Source organism: Rhineura floridana, chromosome 19, assembly GCF_030035675.1.
Source record: "Rhineura floridana isolate rRhiFlo1 chromosome 19, rRhiFlo1.hap2, whole genome shotgun sequence".
Lineage (NCBI taxonomy): Eukaryota > Metazoa > Chordata > Lepidosauria > Squamata > Rhineuridae > Rhineura > Rhineura floridana.
This window is the reverse complement of record NC_084498.1, coordinates 17,446,986-17,466,562: the sequence shown is the minus strand read 5'-3', so window position 1 is coordinate 17,466,562 and position 19,577 is coordinate 17,446,986. Positions and strand designations below refer to the sequence as shown.

Below are 19,577 nucleotides of genomic sequence, written 5' to 3'. Positions count from 1 at the left end.
GTGCATCACGGGCCAAATAGTAAATATCACAGGTAAAAAAAAAGTGTAGTTAACCAGGGATGGGGAACTTGTGGCCTTACAGGTGTGATGAGATTCCAACTTCCGTCATGATCAGGGATGATGGGAGCTGTAGTCCAACAACATCTGGAGGTCCATATGTCCAGTAAATCTTCAGTGGATTAATTATGAACTTGGAATAAATGCCATTTGATGATACTGACTCTTCTTTGTGATGGGCATTTGATGCACAATTGTAGATTCTATCAAGTAAAAAAAATCTTATGTGCCCAGGTCCTGATGGATGCTGAAGAGAGTCTTTGAGATGCACCCTTTGTTTGGCAAGGCAACATGTGAGTCATGTTGAATGACCACAGGGATCTGCAACTGGTGTAATTTTACTTGTGCCTGTTGTAGGTCCTGCTTCACTACTATCAAATGTGAAGTGCTAAGCTGATGATCAAAGAGCACTCCTGCTCCTATCTACATCTCACACCTTCCTCTGTCTTTGGAGCCTCAAATGTCAGATCTTCATAACAATGGGCCCTCAAATGCCAATGGTCACTGAATCAGAGCAGGACCACAACTCCTGAATTCTCCACTCTGAAGCCAAAGTAACTGTAGGGAGCCTTAGGCTGCTAGACCACAGCATTTTGAATGAAGCATATCAGGTAATTTTGTCTGAGCCGAGTGTGCATAGATCTGAATGGTACCTTAGGCTCCAGTGGAACTGAAGCATACCTGTACTGGTTGGGTCATGTATATTCTTTGTAAAGCTATTATATACTCCAACACCTGTCCAGGCTATTTGATGCATTTGGAACATCACAATATACTGACATCTCTTTAAAGTAGTACTTGAGTGTTTATTGGTTTTGCTGCAGGCTAGGAAGGCAATGGTAAACCATCTCTGAATACCGCTTGCCATGAAAACCCTATTTATAGGCTCGCCATACGTCGGGATTGACTTGAAGGCAGTCCATTTCCATTTCCCCCCCAATATGGCTACTTTTCTAGAAAACCAAATTATGTATGGCACATCTGTATGTTAGTTCTGAAAGGGTGCAGAAATGCATTTCTGGAATTTGGTACTGCAGAGTTAATCTGCACACCAGTATAGAGGACAAGTATCAAATATCAGCACTGACCATGTTGCGAGCATGCAAAGCCTTCTTTGCAGTGACTCTTTCTATTTGCTTCAGGTTATTACAGTGCTAAATGTACAGGACAGAAAACTGCCACATCCTCAATCAATCCTGAACTTAGTGGAGGTGGGAAGGAATTTTCAAATGCCCATTTAAAAGGTATATTTTCCAAATACCAATATCAATATCAATGTGAAATACCACAAGCTATGACTGACCACTTTGAGCAGATATAAAAGTCAACCTTCATCAATATATCCACGCTTCATAAATACCAATGTCCCTTTTCACTGGGAACCATATATGCAGTCACTGTTAAAATATTTATGTCCTACAGGGACAATTGAAAGTGAACAGTTGTCTTTGTCATTGGCTTGCTGTATCTCTGGAAGCATAGATAAAATACATCTTTTTTGTTGTGGTTTACTTAATAAATATATCTACCACAATTTAGTTCTATACTCACAATCATTAGTGCCAGTTAAAACTGCCATAAACATACTAAAGAAAGAGGGAGTGGATGGAGAAACCCTTTTGTCATTGTTAATAAGCAAGGCCTAGGCAATCTAGTGTTTTTAAACAGTATGTTGATGCAAATGGTATCATCCTTGGTTTCTGAGGCAAACACTGGTACAAGGATGATGGCTACTGAAACCCACAAAGCAGGGTGAAGGGCTACTGGCAGACATGATACAAGAGGCCCCAGACCCAAAAGAGACACGATGCAATCAGAATTTGCAGGGCTTGCAGACTGTTAAATCTGATATGTGTTCCCTGCTTTGCCTATTCTGGGTCTGAAGAGTGGGGGATGTTTCCTTAACTTGCTTCTCTCTCCCTCTCTACATTGGTGTCACAGGCAACTGCCTTTTCCTAAATCAAAGCTGATCTGTGCCATGCACTGAAGAAGCCACAGGAGTGAGCAGATAAAGTATTATGCTAGACCAGTGGTTCCCCAAAATCTTTTCCCCCATGGACCACTTGAAAATTGCTGATAGTGTTGATGGACAGCTTAACGATTTTTCCCTGTCTGTGGAGCAATCTTAATGCACTGTGCTAGATGCTGTATGATTTTTAATTGTATTTTATTGCTTTTTTCTTATATTGTATTTTATAGTATTACAATCTGTGCTCCATAGAATTCAACTGTAATTAAAATGCAATATAAGATAAAAGAAGTGATAAAAATATAATTAAATATCAATGTGAATATTTAGTGTGGACATGCTATGGATCACCTGAATTAAGCTCATGAACCACTGGTGGCCCTGTGCTAAATGTTACACTGTGTTGCTCCTGTACACAAATCACTGCCTGCCTTCCATGTTCCTCTCTGAAATCCAAGACGGCACCAGTCAAAGAGTGCACATGTGAAATTAATTACAGTAAAATTAAACTGGATTGTCTTTTTCCTCTTCCTTTGCTTCCCCCCCCCCAACAAAGCCCTTACTGAAATCGCTCCAAGGTGTGTATATTTTATTTAAGTCACCAGAGTCTAAGTAGCACAGCCAAGACATTCACAGAAGTCAAGAAAGAGGAGGGCATGTGAACACAATAGCTCCTTAAAACAGCTTGCTCCCCTTCCGTCCCTCAAACCTTCCATTGCCCTAATGAACGTTTGGTGTCTGTCCATGAAAAACAAACATCAATCAGGCAACAGGCTGTTTCCCCACCCCCCCCAATTCCTGGTCTGAAATCACAGACGTCCCCCACTGGGCTGGGAACACTACTTCCCGGTCCAGTGCACATAGGGGATAATAACAGAGGAGCAGGAGGGGGGATGAAATCCCGCTCCGAGGTGCCAGAATACACAGTGAACTGTGCCTTTCGGAGCCAGAGAAAACTTTGGAACACAACAGCTTTTGATTCCCCTCCGTCCCATTGGGCACGTTAATTATTTAATAGCTGGCTCGTGCATTTTCAGTGGTGATCTAGGAATAAGGGGAGGAGGGAAGCCCCCCCCCTCCCTCCCCCCCCTCTCTCTCTCTCTCACACACACACACACACACACACACACACACACACACACACACACACACACACACACACACACACACACACACACACACACACACAAAAAGGTCCAGCAGTGAATCTGTCCCCAGCATACATGTTGTGCTTCTCGGATAAAAAGCTAAAGAGGGCAGAGCAGTTGCCAAAGCTGGACAGAGGGAAGTAGTTTCCCATTAAGTAGCCACACAGTTCATAGTAAGATGCAAAGCAAATAAGACCAGTAGGATGCAAAGCAAGCAAGACTTGCATGAAGTCTGGGGGGCATGCCCCAACAATGCATTTCTCTGAAATCGACACTTTTTTAAAAATGTAAATTTTTCTGCCAGATTTTCACATTAAGAGGTTATGCATGCATGTATATCTATGAATATGAAACAATGTCAAGAATTTTTCTGAGCAGCAGTTCCACTGGCATGGTTGGATGGTGAAATCTGCAACCTCATTGGTAGCTCAAGCATCTTCATGGGCAATCAGCAACGCTGCCAGTCAAAGCTTCAGAGAAACTGAATCTGACTGGGCTTATCTACAAGAGAGAGAGCGGGGATATGCATCTGGGTATAAATAAAACAAAATCCCCACCCTAGTCTGCCAGCCTGCCTACCATCTAACACCACTTGATGGGAAACTCCTCCCAAATGACAACACCCTGCTCTGTCTGTTTAAAATTAAACATAGGAAGCCTGGCAGAAAGATGGAAAGGCAACCTTGCCAGCAGCAATGGAAGTGGACCCAACAAGCTGCTGCTCTGTCTTGGGATACTTGGGTGGAATCTTTCTGGCCTACAGAAAAATTTGGGTTAGAAGAAGACTGGCTAAGTAAACACTTCCAGCAGACACATGTGTGAATTCACACACCAAAGATGTGTGGTCCGCATGTTTGTAAACACAAACATCTGTTTGATTACTGTCCATGGTTCTACTGGAGAGTCAGGCTTGCTCATTAGTAATGCACAAAATGTCCATGACAAAGCAACAGAGAGCAAAGCAAGCAAGCAAGCAGGGCTCTCCCACCGTCTGTAACAGCATGGAAAAGTGTCTCTGGCATTTGCTGAGCTCCAGCTGCTGTAGTTGGTTATAGAAGTCCTGTGACCATGTGAAGCTCAAAGACACAACCCAATAAGCTTCTCTCTCTCTCTCTCTCTCTCTCTCTCTCTCTGACACACCCCAATAACCCCCCCCACTCTCTCTCACACACACACCGGTGTTTGGGCGGTGCCCACAACACTGTTGGCAATGGAGACTCTTTTTTTAGGGCAAATGGGATAGTGCCCCACTAACCTCTCACTTCGGTCCTTTTGGAACTCAGCAGGGAAGAGGAGGAGGACAAAACTAGAATTAGTTGGTTCTGCCTGTCATTGACTCTGGCTCCACCTACTGTTGGGCCCCTTGTCTTCTGCCATACAAGCCTCAGTGGGCATCAGCCACCAACATTCTGTACTGCTATCAAAGGTAGTTACGTGACCACAAACCACAGAGGCCATCAGCAGTAGTTAGGGGCAAGACAGAACTTTCACAACCAAAGCTGCTCACATATCACAGATGGCAGGAGATGAATGCTACATACACACAACTATTCACAACTAATGTTGAATAACTACTGGTACTAACTCCACTAAGGACACAGGGCCACGACCTGCCCTTCAGAGTATTATTTTTATTTATTTAAAAAAGTCTATACCCTGCTTAGTTTTTGTAGTTTGTACTGAAGGTAATTTACAATAAAAACACAGTGTTTAAATACTGAACTAATTTAATTTACTATTGTATGTTTTACTGGCATGGAATGACATTTCCATCTCAGGCACCTAAATGGGAATTTGGATGCAATGCTGTGTTGGCAGGGGTTGTTCAAGACAATCCGTTGCTTGTAGAAAGCAGTGATGACACGCTCACGCACGCACGCGCACAATGGCAGAGAATCTGCTTTGCTTGTAGAAAGTCCCAGATTCAATCCCCAGCATCTCCAAGTCAGCCTGGGAGAGACCCTAGTCTGAAATCCTGGAGAACCCTGCCAGCCAGTATAGACAACGCTGAGCTAGATGGACCAGTGGTCAGGCTCAGTATAAGGCAACTTCCTATGCTCCCAAAGGTTACTGAGGCAATGTTACAGGTGAGTAGCAACCACCCCATGATATTTATTTATTTACTTATTTAATTTGTATCCCGCCCTTCCTCCCAGCAGGAGCCCAGGGCGGCAAACAAAACATGATAGGGACAGCATGAATCAGCCCACAGACACCACTCTGGGATGATGGCAGGGAAGAACAAGCATCTTCTCTGGCAACTAAACTGTCCATGCCTCACATTTTAAAAAACTTGTCCCTTTCCAACAGAAATGTGTACAATAAATGGCATCACCTTACCAGTGTTGTAAATCTTAGAGGTGTAGGCAGATAAACAGAGAGACTGAAGTTTACACCATGTGTGTGTGTGTGTGTGTGTGTGTCCATGCATGAGTGTGCATTTCTAGAATAAATTATACGCAAAAATGAAATTGCAGAAGCTGTCAGGGCATGAAGGATGCCCCCACGATCCAGCCTCATTCACTCAGGATAGGACAGGACAGGCTGCTGTGAGCAATATAGGGATTTACACATCTCAAAATGAAGCTAATATAAAAATCAATTACTGAAACATACCACATGTCAACCCTGGGATTGCTGTGGAGAATGAACTATTACTGCTTGCCGCACAGATTGATCAGGAGAGCACACTTCCTGCTCATCAACTGCACGCCCCACGATTCCCAGATTGGGGGAGGGTTTCAGGGCAAGGGAAGGGGAAAGAACTCTGCATGAGTCTGTAGGGGGCTAAAGCAGCAGCTTGCTAATAGTATTCTCTCTGCTCAAGCTGACCTCACTTCCACAAGAGAGAATTCACTGATTCACAAGAATGTTAGATAGCACAAGGGTTGCACACAAAAGGGAAACCAGACCCATTTGCAATTAAAGTGCATGCTGTGGTCTCATTGATCACTTTCATTGATTAAACCCAAGGAAACCCAAGATGACCTGGGGGGGTCAACTCCAGCAGTCCCCTCCTCTTCTCCAACCCTCTCCCCCCCCCACAAGCTTTCCCCTGCTGACTTGTCAAATTACCTGTCAATTGCTGGTCTGGCCTCTATTATGCCTTGACCTGCACCAAGCACAGGGTTACTGTGCCTGCCTGCAGGAATCCCTAATGGGCTATTATACAACTCAGTACAGATTAATATTGATAAGTTCTCAGAAAGTTAAGCGTGTGGGTGCAAAAGCGTAAAAGAAAAGTCAGAGAAGAGAAAATCTGGTGGATTTTTTTTAAAAAAAGATAGAGTTACAAAAATACAACACATCAGAGTGCACATGTCTTTCAATAAACAGCAGTGCCTAAGTGCCAATAAAAGTTTTGCAGGCTGGGGTGTTTGCAGATGGCCTGTGACTGCACACTCTGGGTGTAGCTCATGGGCAGGCAACACGTTCACTACTGAAGTAACATCAGAGGAGCTACATTTGCTTGCTTAAATACACATAATTAACAAAATCTGCAGATCACATGCACCCCAAGCTGCAGTTGGTGGATGTGGTTTCTACTCTACAGTACTCCCCATTCCGCTAATGCTGTCCTCTATTTTTATTGGGAAAAACTCTGCTTTTTAGTTATTAATATATCTTGACATATGAGTTTAGGAATAACAATGAGAGTCATAAACAATGAATTTGTGCTCCTTTTTATCCCTGTCTCTGATTCTGTTAGTGCTTTAACATCATATGTTCAAGCATGTTTCTATAACCACAAGGACTAGAATCTTACACTTACATAAACTGAAAGCTGAGATGTTCATAATTCTGAGACTGAGGCCATGTAAATATGCTTTGATGGAGATAGCAGGTTGCTTTATACTGGGTCAGATTATTTGCCCATCTATAGTCCAGCATAGTCTACTGTCTGGGTAGCTCTTCAGGGTCTCAGGCAGAGGTCTTTTCCAGCATCTGCTACCTGATCCACATAACTGAAGATGCAATTGATTAAACCTGGGATCCTGTGTATGCAAAGGATGTGGTCTATCATAAGGCTATAGCCCCTCTATGCAGATACACATTTGCTGCCCATTTACTTTATTGTTGTCTCCGTTTCTTGTCCAATGGATGTCTGGATGGAGGAAGAAATGATCTTCCAGGTTAGATATGTTGGTGACTTAAGGGATCCCCCTATTTCTCCCCCAAATCAAGACTGTGGGTAGTATATAATGCTACTCCTACTCAGAACAGATCCATTGGCTAATCTAGGTTCATTTATGTCAATGGGTCTACTCTGAATAGGACTTAGTTGAATACAACACTGAATCCTAAGAATTTATGAGGTTGAAATATCTCTTCAACCTTGATCTAAGATAACCATCTTATTGTGAGACACCAAGGTGAAGGCATGGTGTAAAAGGCTAGTGTTGTTAACAAGAAGTTATTTTAGTTCTCTCGACATGCTCAAAATATTCAGAAAGGTCCTGTGAAAGAAAAGGAAAAAATACTTACATCCTACACCCACTTAATGTCAAACAAAAACAAGTTTTACACAGAAGGAAGGTAGATTAGTAAAGACTTTCTGTTTATAAGAAAAGTTTGGTAGCAGAAGAAGCTGTCAAGGATACCTATGGAATTTCCTTCCATAGATGATTTCAATGGGAGGATGAACAGAAGTGTCATTTTGCCCATCCTGTTTTAGGACTGGATAGATGACCCAGTAAGATAGGTTTAAGTAGGAGTGATCAGCTGGTGGAGCCTGGGCCAAATTTTGGCCCTGAATGGTTGTTGCCTGGTTGCTCCTACCAGTCCAAAAGCAAAGACTGGTATGGAACAGGTGTGGCTCTATCATTAGACAGAGAAAGTTGTCTTCCACAGGCAGCTGATGCTGGGGGCACTGAGCAGTGGAGAACAGAGCTGGGTGTACCATCCATCCTACCCTGCATCCCTACTCCTGGGCCCCAAGCTAACTTACTACTCTCTGGCAGAGCTTGGAAAAGTTACTTTTTTGAACTACAACTCCCATCAGCCCAATCCAGTGGCCATGCTGGCTGGGGCTGATGGGAGTTGTAGTTCAAAAAAGTAACTTTTCCAAGGTCTGCTCTCTGGTGCAGTGGGAGATGCTGCCAGTGTTGGCGCCCCAGTTGGATTATCTTCTACATGTGGCACACTATGTTGTTTCAGGCAGCAAAATGTCTTGAACTAGACCTGGTGTGGCGGAAATGGCAGAAACTCTAGCAAAAAGCCTCAACAACAACTAGATTATAGAGGTTGGAGCCTTGTTCCATTAGCTTCAGATTCTCAAGACCTAAGCTAGAATTGTTGACTGTTACTTAACTGACATAATGAAGTGGCTAACCATTTAAAAATCCAGTTAACAAGGACATGATCCAGCCAAATTAAATCTTGCTTTGTTTTTTAGTCCTGCTGATTTCAATGAGAGACAAACGTATCTTAGAAGAGCTATTGCCCTCTTCAGATGTTAATAGGAAATTGTGATTTCCTACTACGTGAACGAGCTGCAGTCAGACCTGGGCTTGTACATCCCCTCCTCTTTCCTCTTCTTTTGTGGCCTCAAGGAAGCATTCAGAAGCTTTTCTTTTTGCTTTTAAACAAAGCACAATTCTTGTGAGAAGTTTAGGGATGTGTGGTTTCTTAAACTATGATTCAGGGCCCCTTCCTTACAGTGGGAGGGTAGGGCTCCCATTCTGCGATCCATGGCAGCATCCGCTCCCGATCCTGCCAAGGATCACAGAGAGGGAACTCCCACGCACCTTCCCAGTAAGTCAGTGCATGCGTCAATAAGCTCGCACGCACACCCATCTACCTCTTTCGTCCCTGTGAATGACATGCATGCTGTGCGTGCATGCCTGCCATCAACCAAGATGGTGGTTGTGGCCTTCTCTAAGGGGGGTGATGCCCCCACTATAATCTTGGTTGATGGCAGACATGCATGTAGCATGCACATGCCTACCATCCACCAAGATGGAGGCACAGGTTTTCCTAAGGGGCTGATGCACCAGCTGCCATCTTGGTTGATGGCAGGCACATGTGTGCAGCATGCACATCATTCACAGGGATGTGAGAGGTAGGTGGCACCTGTGGGCAGGCTTATTAGCCCCACGCTGCCTGTATGGGGGGTTGGGATATGACATCACAGACCTGGGGCAGGCTGGTGCCCAAGGGCCCAGTAATGCCTGGCGCCGGCCCTGTTCAGAAAAAGCCAGAATCTGAAATCCTGGTATAATTCCCACTAACCATAGTTTTACCAAACCACAGTTCCCCAAGGTTAGTCATCATGGAGAACTGTGATTTGTTTAAAAGCAGAAGCAAAAGCTTCTATTCTTCACTACATCTAAATGTGGCTGGAGCATGCCAATACACTGTAATAAAGCTAAGTGAAACATACATCATTTAACTTGATTCCCAAAACTTCAAGGAACAGCTATTATGGAATGCTTGCTGCTGCTGCTGCCTTATACCAAGTCACACCATTGGTACTTCTAGCGCAGTACTGCCTACTTTGACTGGCAGCAGCTCTCCAAGGTTTCAGACAGGAGTTCTTCCCAGCCTTACCTGGAACTGCCAGGAATTGAACCTGGGAGCTTCTGCCTGCAAAGGAGATGCTATACCATTGAGCTATAGCCCTTCCCCTAATAAGAATCTGCCTTGTACTGAATCAGACCGATGGTCCATCTAGCTTTGTATTGTCTACACTGACTGGCAGCAGCTTTCTAGGTTTTCAGACAGGGTTCTCATCCAGCCCTACCTGGAGATGAGATGCCAGGGATTGAATGTGGGACCTTCTGCATGCAAAGCAGATACTCTATCACTGAGCCATGCCCCTTCCTAAACCCTAAATCTAACCTTGAGAGCACAAAGGGAGACACAAATGTTTATTGAAACAAACAAGAGGAAAGGTAAACAAGCATGAGAAAAGATGAAGAGTTAATTCATTTTTTCTTTTAAAAAGTTCTTAGCTCAACGTAATGGAAATTGTTATTAGTCAAAGGCTGAAATTATTTATTAGAATGCCTTTGCTCATAACCTGATAGCCTCTTCTAATTGACTTTCACACAAACTGAATATGTAAAACCTGTCCGCTGAGGCAGAACAGTGCATGTTGGTTATTTTTTCACCTTGTTACAAGTCCTTCCCCTCAAAAAACCAATATATGCTATATAATTAAAGAAAACAAACCATTATTTCGATAACACTTGTACAGTACTAGCGAGAAGAAATTATTTATTGTTAAAGGCTTTCCCTCCCCCCCTTTAAGACCTCACATGCTGTTAGTGTTCCAGAATATTTAATTGCACCACATTTAAAATGTGAAATATTTTAAGGGAATGAACCAATTCTACCAAGGAATAGCAGTTGCACAGAGACATTTATGCTACCCTAGGTAATGGGATGAACATACAGCTTCTCTCTCAACTCCAAAAACACAGCCGCGGCTTGGATGCTTTAAATCAAAAAGCAATTTCAGTCTGTAATGCTCAAATAAATAATTAAATACATTCTATCTCCTTCGGTATTGCTTCTATTTATTCTTACCCCAGTGACAGGAATGTAGCAGCGTACCCCAATAACCTTAAAACAACAACAACACCCACCACAGAGCTTAGAAATGTTTACAACTCAACTTTTCACCCTGATACTACAAAGGATCTCTCTATTCCAGCTTGACGGGGAAAATACTCAGCTGGTGACGGCTGGGTTAAGTTCTGGAGAGGTTCGATATTGCCAGTTTGTCTTAGACAATACTAGATTGGTGTTGATATTAAAACCATAAATTGTTTCGCTCCCTCAGCTGTTGTTCCTGATGACATTTTTTGCTCATGTAAGTTGAGCTTTCCTGACACAAGACAAACACCACTGACTGAAAACTAACCTCACTGTGTGGCTGTGAATTTTCCATTGGGCCTTAACACAGAGTGGCATGAGTGAATGAAGGAACAGTGCAAGGAATTTTTGTGTGAATGGATAGCACTGAGCTTCAGGATAAAATGCCTTCGGAATATGGATAAGGAACCTGCAGCCAGCCAGATTTCATTGGACTCCAAATTCCGTTGGCTACAGCCAGCCAGTCCAACGATCAGGAAGGATGGAAGCTGTCAGCCAACAACATCTGGAGGGCCACAAGTTCCCCATCTGTACTTCAGAACCTTATGTAACTGGCCGTATAGTCACATTATATAAATAGGATGCACAATTTATGGAATTCACCGTCATGAGATGTAGCGAGAGCCACTAGATTAGATGGTTTTAAAATGAGATTAGACAAATCTATGGAGGATATGTGTATCAACATGGAGCTTCCGTGTTCAGAGGCAGTTTGCCTCTGAATTCCAGCTGCTGATGAGCAACAATTAGAGAGGGATGTTCAAGGCCTCACTATGGACTTCCTGGAGGCAGCTGGTTAGCCACTATGGGAAGCAAAATGCTGGATGAGATGGACCTGTAGTATGTTTGAGCAGATCAATGACGGACCTACAGCTTCTCCCTAAAGCAGCAGCTTTAGAAGCATGGCCCTCTGATCAATAAGAAAAATCCAAACTATTTAAAGGTACAACCGGGGAGTGAGCCCCATCAAATACAATGGGACTTATCTCTGAGTAAATATGTACAAGATTGTACTGTAAAGCAACAACACCTTATGACTTATTTTGGTTGTCCATTCTTTTAGTATGAATAGGACTTTTCTGGAAATCAGTCACACACAGTTAGAATGACATGCCTTGATTCTTGAGAGTCCCCCATCCAATTACATCTGAACTGGAACCTAAGAGTGAGTGCAACATAGCAAGAAGACACTCTGATAAGATGATGCCCAGAGTAGAAATTCCAATCTCTAGGATGCTTCCAGAAATTAGCAGGAAATACCTGTATCCTACAGGTATCTGCAGCAGTCCCCATAATATCAGAGACACGTATTTCTCTCTCTCTTGCCTCTCTTAATGTATTCAGTAGGACCATGGATCCATGTGCTTATAAAAATGATGGGGATGGCTATCATACAATGCAAAATCACACCTTGGGCACAGCAGTTAGAGGGATGTACCTAGTATCTCTATGACAAGTGAAATGGACTTTCAAAGGCAGCAGAAGGCAGGAAATTATTTTAAAAGTTTTGAAGTGCCAGGTTTATTTGTTTATTACAATTTAATGTAGCCCTGCCACAATTTATCTTCAAAACATCCTGCAAAGTAGGGTTAGGCTGAGAAATAGTAACTGGCCCAAGACCACCCAATGAGCTTTGGAGCTGAACAAAGTTCTGAATCCAGTTTGTCCTGTTTTGGCACTCTAACCACTATACCACACTGGCTCTCATTAGTTCCCACATAAAGAGACTCACTGATTCTGTGCATCAGTTTTGCTTGATCAACCAGGAAGCCTGTGCTGTCACAAGCTTTAATCAGGCAACATAGCACTTAGAAAAGGCAGGTCCAAAAAAGATGGCTCCTACACTCATTTAGATTTCAGACAAAGTGCTGGAACAGCTGCTAATTATGATGAACTGTTTTCATTTGATTTTTTTCAGATTACTTGCCATTTCTGTAAACTGAGATCCAACAAGAACCACCCCACTCCTGGCCAAAAGGAAATCTAATTAGCAATCTTGATTGCTGGTTGACCCAATAAAATATTTCATCTCATTGATGGATTCCATGCCTCTAAGGAAGACAAGAGGAAAAAGTGGGAGAGGAACAGAGGAAATGCAGGAGCACAATAACTTGCCCAGGGTCAGACCACAGACAGCAGCAGGGGCAACGCCTGAATCTCTTTACTCTGAGCTCATTTCCCTAGACAAAACAGAAGGCTGCAGAGTACTGCATATGCTGAAAGCAGCCTTGCCTGTGTTAGTTTCCACTTCACTGGGAGCCTGCCGGGAGCCAGGTGAAGTAACCATGCATTTCCAAACCCTCCCACGCCCCCAGCCCTTTTTGAAATAATAAGGTATCCATTCTGAAGCAGCATGCCCTATCTCTGGAGGTTTTGCATTTCTAGTTTTTAAAATGATTTACTATGACAGTTTAGTACAGTGGGGAAAGAAAGGAGGGGGACATAGAAAAATGCCTAGTCTCCTTAAGGCAACAAAATTATGCAGCCCTGATCTCCGAAGAACAAGGTCGCTTTTCTGGATCAGACATGCTAGTCAAAGCCTCAGAGTCCTCTCTTAACAAGAAATCTCTCTTGCTGGCCTGAGGCACTATTCTGTGGCCAAGAAGACAAAATAAAAAGACAATAAAAGACAGAGACTTCAAAAGGACTGCAAGCTGTTAGCCCACTGGGCCAAGCAGTTGCAGAGCATCCCACCGTTGACAATTAGAGGCTGCTTGCAGAGGAAATGTAGTTTCTGCTCAACAAAGCCTTGCAAATGTGCCTGGCAGGTCAGTTTTTTTAAAAAGACGGCAACCCACCATTCTGAGGGTTTAAGTAGCTGGGTTTTTTTTTTCTCATAAAGGATAGTGACCAAGTTCTATGGAGCTATAATGCTCTAGAACAATGACACTTCCTTTAATATAAGGGGTTGACCATCCTAAATGAGGGTGGGATATAAATTTAATAAATTAAATTAAATTTTAAATATGGTGGAAGCTTTAGAGCTTTGGGGGTTCCAAAAATGACAACACATCAGATTTTAACACTAATGAAGGCACTGGGTAGAAAGTATGTGTAGAAACCATTTTCTGTCCTATCTGGAGGACAAAACCAGATACAACTACTACTTCTGCAATGCATAACTATGCTGCTAGCAACAACAGCCAGCAGCTACTACATACCCTTGCCTTGCAGACAGAATTTCATTCATATAAATGTGGGGATAGAGTTTAAATCCTAGAGGTGCTAATGCTCAGACCTGCATGGGAATCACACCATTGGTCCCAGAAGGAATTACTTCTAAGGGCGTTGGGATGGGCTGCTTGCTGTACATCCTCAAAAGCACTTTTCTTTAAAGAAGGGCTACATGGCTAAATATGAGGAGTGGCACCAAGTGGGCCTGGAGAAGTGGTGGGGCTAAATAGGATTCAAACCAATAGGTCCAGCAAGATTTCCCTCCCCCCCACCTATACTTCTCCTCCTTCAAATACAGAAGGCTGCTGATAAGAGATAAGGTAGAGCTGCAAAACAAGGTTCCTTAAGATCCTGGGTAAGTACTAACTGAAAGGAGAGAGGGAGTTGCATCCCATAGAAATATCCTCAGTCCTAAATTAATAACATTTTGGAGTCCATAATTCAACCAACCTTCTTTCCCATCTGCCCTGAGGTAAAAGGCTTGTCTTTTAGACAGAGAGCAGGAGCAGGAAGGAGGGAGGGGGAGGGAGAATATGAAAGAGAGACTGTCTTAGAGACCCATGTGTGAGAAAGCTGGGTGCCAAAACAAACAGCCCTTTCTTATTTGTCCATTGATTTATTTGCAGGGAGAATGTCTTGTAAATGCCTCCTGTGAATGCTTTACTCCCTTTGCACCAGGAAGAAATGTCTACAGAGAGACAAACAGTGTCTCATGCCAAGAAAGATCCACTGAACACCACCTCAGATGAGGGCCCTCTGTACTTTTGTTTAATTATTGTTTCCTGGCAGGAAGCAAGGCTGGGGATGGGAAGAGGACGGCACTGCCTCTGGTGGAAAGCCCTTTGAACCAAGCCCATTTCACAGTTTTGGCCACTTAAGTCACAATGGGAAAACAAAACACCTCCCAGGATGTGCCCACTGGAAAGTGCCTATGGATATATCTTGTTTTGCATTGTGTTCTTCCCATTCAAATATAGGCATTGCATAGACAAAACAATAAATACATGTAAGTTCAAGAACTTTAAACCTATAAAATTATTTGCATATTTATTTCAAAAGTGCTATCAACTTTTTGGCACTTTGTAGAGTAACATAGTCTTCCATCAACTTTTTCAGACTCAACAGAAATCCACACGGGGGCCCCCAGAGCCCCCCAATCCAGTTCATGCTTATTTGGAACACAACCCCATTGGGCTCAGTGTGGTTTACTCTGAGCTTAGCATGCATGAGACTGCAGCCTTAACGTTCTAGTATACACTTCTTATATCTATCCTGCTTTTTTACAACCGTAGGCAAGGGGACATATAAAATCTAAACGATTACAAAATACTAATAAAACACAGCCTTAAAAAACAACAACTTAACAACAAAATCAACAGCAATAAACACAACAGCAGGTACGTAATAACTCAGGATCCTGGAAAAGGGCACCAAAAGCACACTTAAATTTATATGTGTGTGGACATATATAAATATATATAAAATAAAATGTATAGGGTTCTATTTAGTGTAGTGCTGAGGTGAATGTTCCATCAGTGCAAAGATTTCTCCTTCTGCAGCGGAACATTCAACCCCTCTCCTCTCCCATGTGCCCCCTAAATCTCTTCTGGGTTTCCCCTCAACCTTCTGGAGCAGATTTGGGGATGGTGCAGGGCACATGTGGGGGGGGGAGAGAGGGGGAAAGTCCCATTGTGCTAGCAGTCAGCCTTGTGTTACCATTATTATTCAGTTGAGTACCACCCAATAAAAATAAAATATAAAGGGCAGCATTCATCTAAGGGTAGAGACACAGTTACTGTTCTGCTGGTTGCAGTGCATCACCACCTCTCTTTTCTGAAAACGGGAGCACACAACGCTAGTCAAACCCACCCCTTTTCCCTGTAAAACCTGATGGAATCAGCTAGAGTGCTTTTTAATTAAAAAAAAAGTTTAAAACAGATTTCACAATTGATTGGTAGATCAACCCGTTGCCCCTCTCAGTGTGGCCAATGGAAACATTTTGCTGTAGCCAGCACAAGTTCTCCTGCCAGTGCAATGGTACTCCACCCACATGCCCCCCAGGGTCTCCCCAAATCTGCTCCAGAGGGTTGGGAGACCCCTAGAACAGTGTGCAGGGGAAGGAGAGACTGTTCTGCTGGGCAAGCAAAAATGCTTTAGCTGATGGAATGTTCTCCTTAGCGCTACACTGAATATGACCCATAAATATATTTTGTGTGTCTTCCTCCTGTGCATGTATTTGCCTTCTCTCTTTCTCCCTCATTTTTTTAATTGCTGGAAGGAAGGAAGGAAGGAAGGAAGGAAGGAAGGAAGGTGGCATCATTGGTGTGGCCTTAGACCAGAGCAGGATCGACTTGAGCGTCTCAACAAGCTGGTGGAAGACCAATGAAAAAATCAGCAAAAAACAAAGCAAAACAAAGCCCTGCCAAGTTTCTGACTGAGTTGGAGAAAGGAGTGGGCAAAAGGACTCATGGGGCGGTTGGCAGGGAGAATTCATCCCTGCCCACAAGCTCTTAAAACAAAAGGCAGAATCTCCAGGGCAGCCTAGGCATTCCAAAGCCCAGTATTCCTCTTAAGCCCAGTACTGCTGAGTATATATGGATATACCCAGACTGATAATGTATCTTGTAGTTTCATGCCCTGGAAATACGTATTTAGCTGAACAACAAGAAGCTCAACAAAATGTCAGGGAAGTATTTCTTCCAAATTACCTACCTTTAGTTGCTGCTGGGGAGAACAGCTTCTCTGAGCCTTCGGAAGCCTGAAAAGAACAAAAGAAAGAGGGTTACTAAATGAGAGTTTAGTATCCCCCAACAGCAATAACGAAACAAATCAGTCTGAGGTGGACGACTGCAGTTATGCGTCACACCTGGAGGGTGCAATGTTGTGCCATTAAAAAAAAGGCCAAGGATAGAGAGGTGAGTGGGGTGAGGAGAAGAGGGTGCATTTGACAACAGCGCCCTGTGCTCACATCCTTCCTGCCTACTAAGGCAGCTATATTCATGATTCTTCCCATTGAAAGCACAAATGAAATGGCTATCAAGGTAAAGTCAGAGCCATTTCAAAGCTCCTCATCTCAAATGGATCCTTATCTCCTTGAACAAGCAGATAGTATTATATGGAAGGAGAGAACTGGGTGTGGCATAGCCACAGTGATGCGCAAAAGAGAGTCCTATTTTGAACCAAATCACAGACCCGCTCATCTCTTCTCCACCCCCTATACTCTGGGTTCAGCAGATTATTAAACAAAGCCGCTTCCTTCTGTTTATATCTAAGCTGTATTCTGCATTTTGAATTCCATCCATGCTGTACTTCTGTCGTAGGAAGTGGTTAAGAAATCCAATTAACCTAAACCTTGTAAACAGCTTCATGGTAATCAGGAGCACTGGGTTTTAGCCAGGATGATAACAACATACACTGTAAAAAAAAAAAGTGCATGTACATAAAGGTTTTCCTAAATAAAATCTTAAAGGGTTTCTCCCACTCCATGAAACACGGAAAGCTTCCAACAAAGAACCAAAATAGTCCTTATTTTGAGGTTGCAATACTTATTCAATTAATCATCGACATAATGTTAATTGACTACAAAGCTGCCGCAAATTAATTGGCCAGCATTTTTAAATTATTTTAAAAACAGCCCTTGCAAAAACTTTAGACCACAAGTGTTGGCTTAAAAGAGACATTCCTGTTCTGTGTGACAATGGGGAATGTCACTTGATGATGAGAATGAGTACTGCTTTACATGTAGCCAAACAAAGAAAATATTTATTTTCAAACCTATTATTTTTTCACTCATAGGCAAATTATTGTGAGCTTTACATGTTTCACAGAGTGGGATAAACCCTTGATAAAGTTTACTACTTCTGACGACCTCACCCAGGGGGGAGGGCCATCCCGCTCTCCAGACCTTTTGCTGAGGATGTCTAGGTCTGATTTCTAGCCCTTCTTTCCTTCCACTTCTTCCCTGTGTTTTCCTCTTCCCCCCTTGCTTCCACCGTCCCCCATGGCCTCAGCTCAAGGCGGGACAGGTTGCCTCTAGAAAGCAGCATTAGCGGCGTAGCAAGGGAGCCTTGAGGTGGACCATGCCTACTTGAGATTAGGAAGAGGCAAGACTGCGTTCGGCACCAGAAGGTACGATGAGGCAAACATTTGCATGGCACGCCTCCTCAGCAATAGGAGAGGCATGACCATATTCGGCAGCAGACAGCTGTAAATGCACAGCCTGTGTTTTCCCACCAAGGCACAACACGGCAAGGCCCAGACCCACAGCATGGTGCATGGCCCCACTCACCCCCACCTTAGGGTCGGCAGGCACCATGGCGTCCAGCAGAGATGCCACTCTCCAGGCAGGCAGCTCTTCAGCAGAACAGGCCTCCAGAACCAATGATGGAGAAGGGGTACATATTTCCAATAGCATTTCCAGGTCAGACTCAGTGCCAGCCACCCACGAGGGACACATGGAGGGTAAGTGATCCCTCCATACCTAGCCTTCCAGGAGAGGAAGAATTCTCCAAGTTCATGCAATAGATCAAAGTTACTGTTGTGTGGGAGGTGTGGGGTGTTAAGGATACCTCAGGACCATCAAAGACTCCCACTCCACCTCCAAGCCTTCCACATCCCCCACCCCTTCTAAAGACACAGGGAAGGGGAAATGAAAGAGGAAAAGAGAAAGCAGGTCCAGAAGACCCATCACAAGAAGCAAAGGTGCACTAAGTCACCATACCCCTTGCCCTCAATTTTTTCTTCCTCCCCAGAGTCATCCCCTTCACACTCTTCTTCTTTCCAATCATTCCCAGAGCCCAGCAGAGGTCACCATACCGGGTACAAACACAGGTCTCAGGGCCATGGATCCAGGCATACTGCTGCCAAGATGGGGAGAAAAAGGAAGCATAGGAAGAAGGTGGCTGCTGTTCCAGGCCTGCTCTCAGATTCGAAGTGTTCCCCCTCCTTGGAAGAGAGGGAGAGCTCTCTGAGGAAGTCCTGGAGGTCCCACGCCCTAAAGCAGCGATTCTCAAATGGTGCAACGGGGCACACTGTTGCGCCGCAAGAGGTGGCTAGGTGTGCCGCGAATATTATGAAAGTATATTATTATTAAGTTATTTCTATTCACAGTTTAAAATATATTAATATATTTTTAATTTTGTACACAAAGTGTGACAGAAAATTTTTATATGTTTTACAGTGCGCCGCAAACCAAAAAGGTTTGAGAACCGCTGCCCTAAAGGGAGGCTTTTCCAGTCTGAATTCTTTCCAGCCAGGCAGATCCTGGAACATCCAGTGGAACAGGCTGAGGAGGTTGTCACCCCAGCTTCTTCCAAACGTGCCAAGACCATTTTCCTGGATGGACAATAGAGGGCAGTCACACTTCCTTTCCCTTTCGCAACCTATGGAAGTCAGAATGGGCTAGTTCCAACAAGCACAAATCCACGCACAAGCTGGTCAACAAACACTACTACTTCCCACAATGGGTAATGGAACGACTGAGGACTCCAGTAGTAGATTGTCCCATGGCTGCACTATCCTCCTCCACAGCTGTCCCAATGGAAGGGGAGGTGGGCCCAAGGGATGCTGTGACAAATGTGTAGAAGTGGCCCTATGCAGGGGCTTTGAGGCGGAGGCAGCTGCTGTCATGG

The 19,577-nt window shown here is 43.7% G+C and overlaps 1 protein-coding gene across 27 annotated transcripts in view; it reads right to left on the bottom strand.

The window, feature by feature from the left end:
• Positions 1 to 19,577, bottom strand: part of FBRSL1 (fibrosin like 1) — a 999,197-nt gene that overhangs the window by 75,889 nt on the left and 903,731 nt on the right. For all 27 annotated transcript variants that reach the window (XM_061603171.1, XM_061603169.1, XM_061603170.1 and 24 more), the window contains one exon: positions 16,660 to 16,705. In XM_061603171.1, coding sequence (XP_061459155.1) covers positions 16,660 to 16,705 — 46 coding nt within the window. The remainder of the gene's footprint in view (positions 1 to 16,659; positions 16,706 to 19,577) is intronic.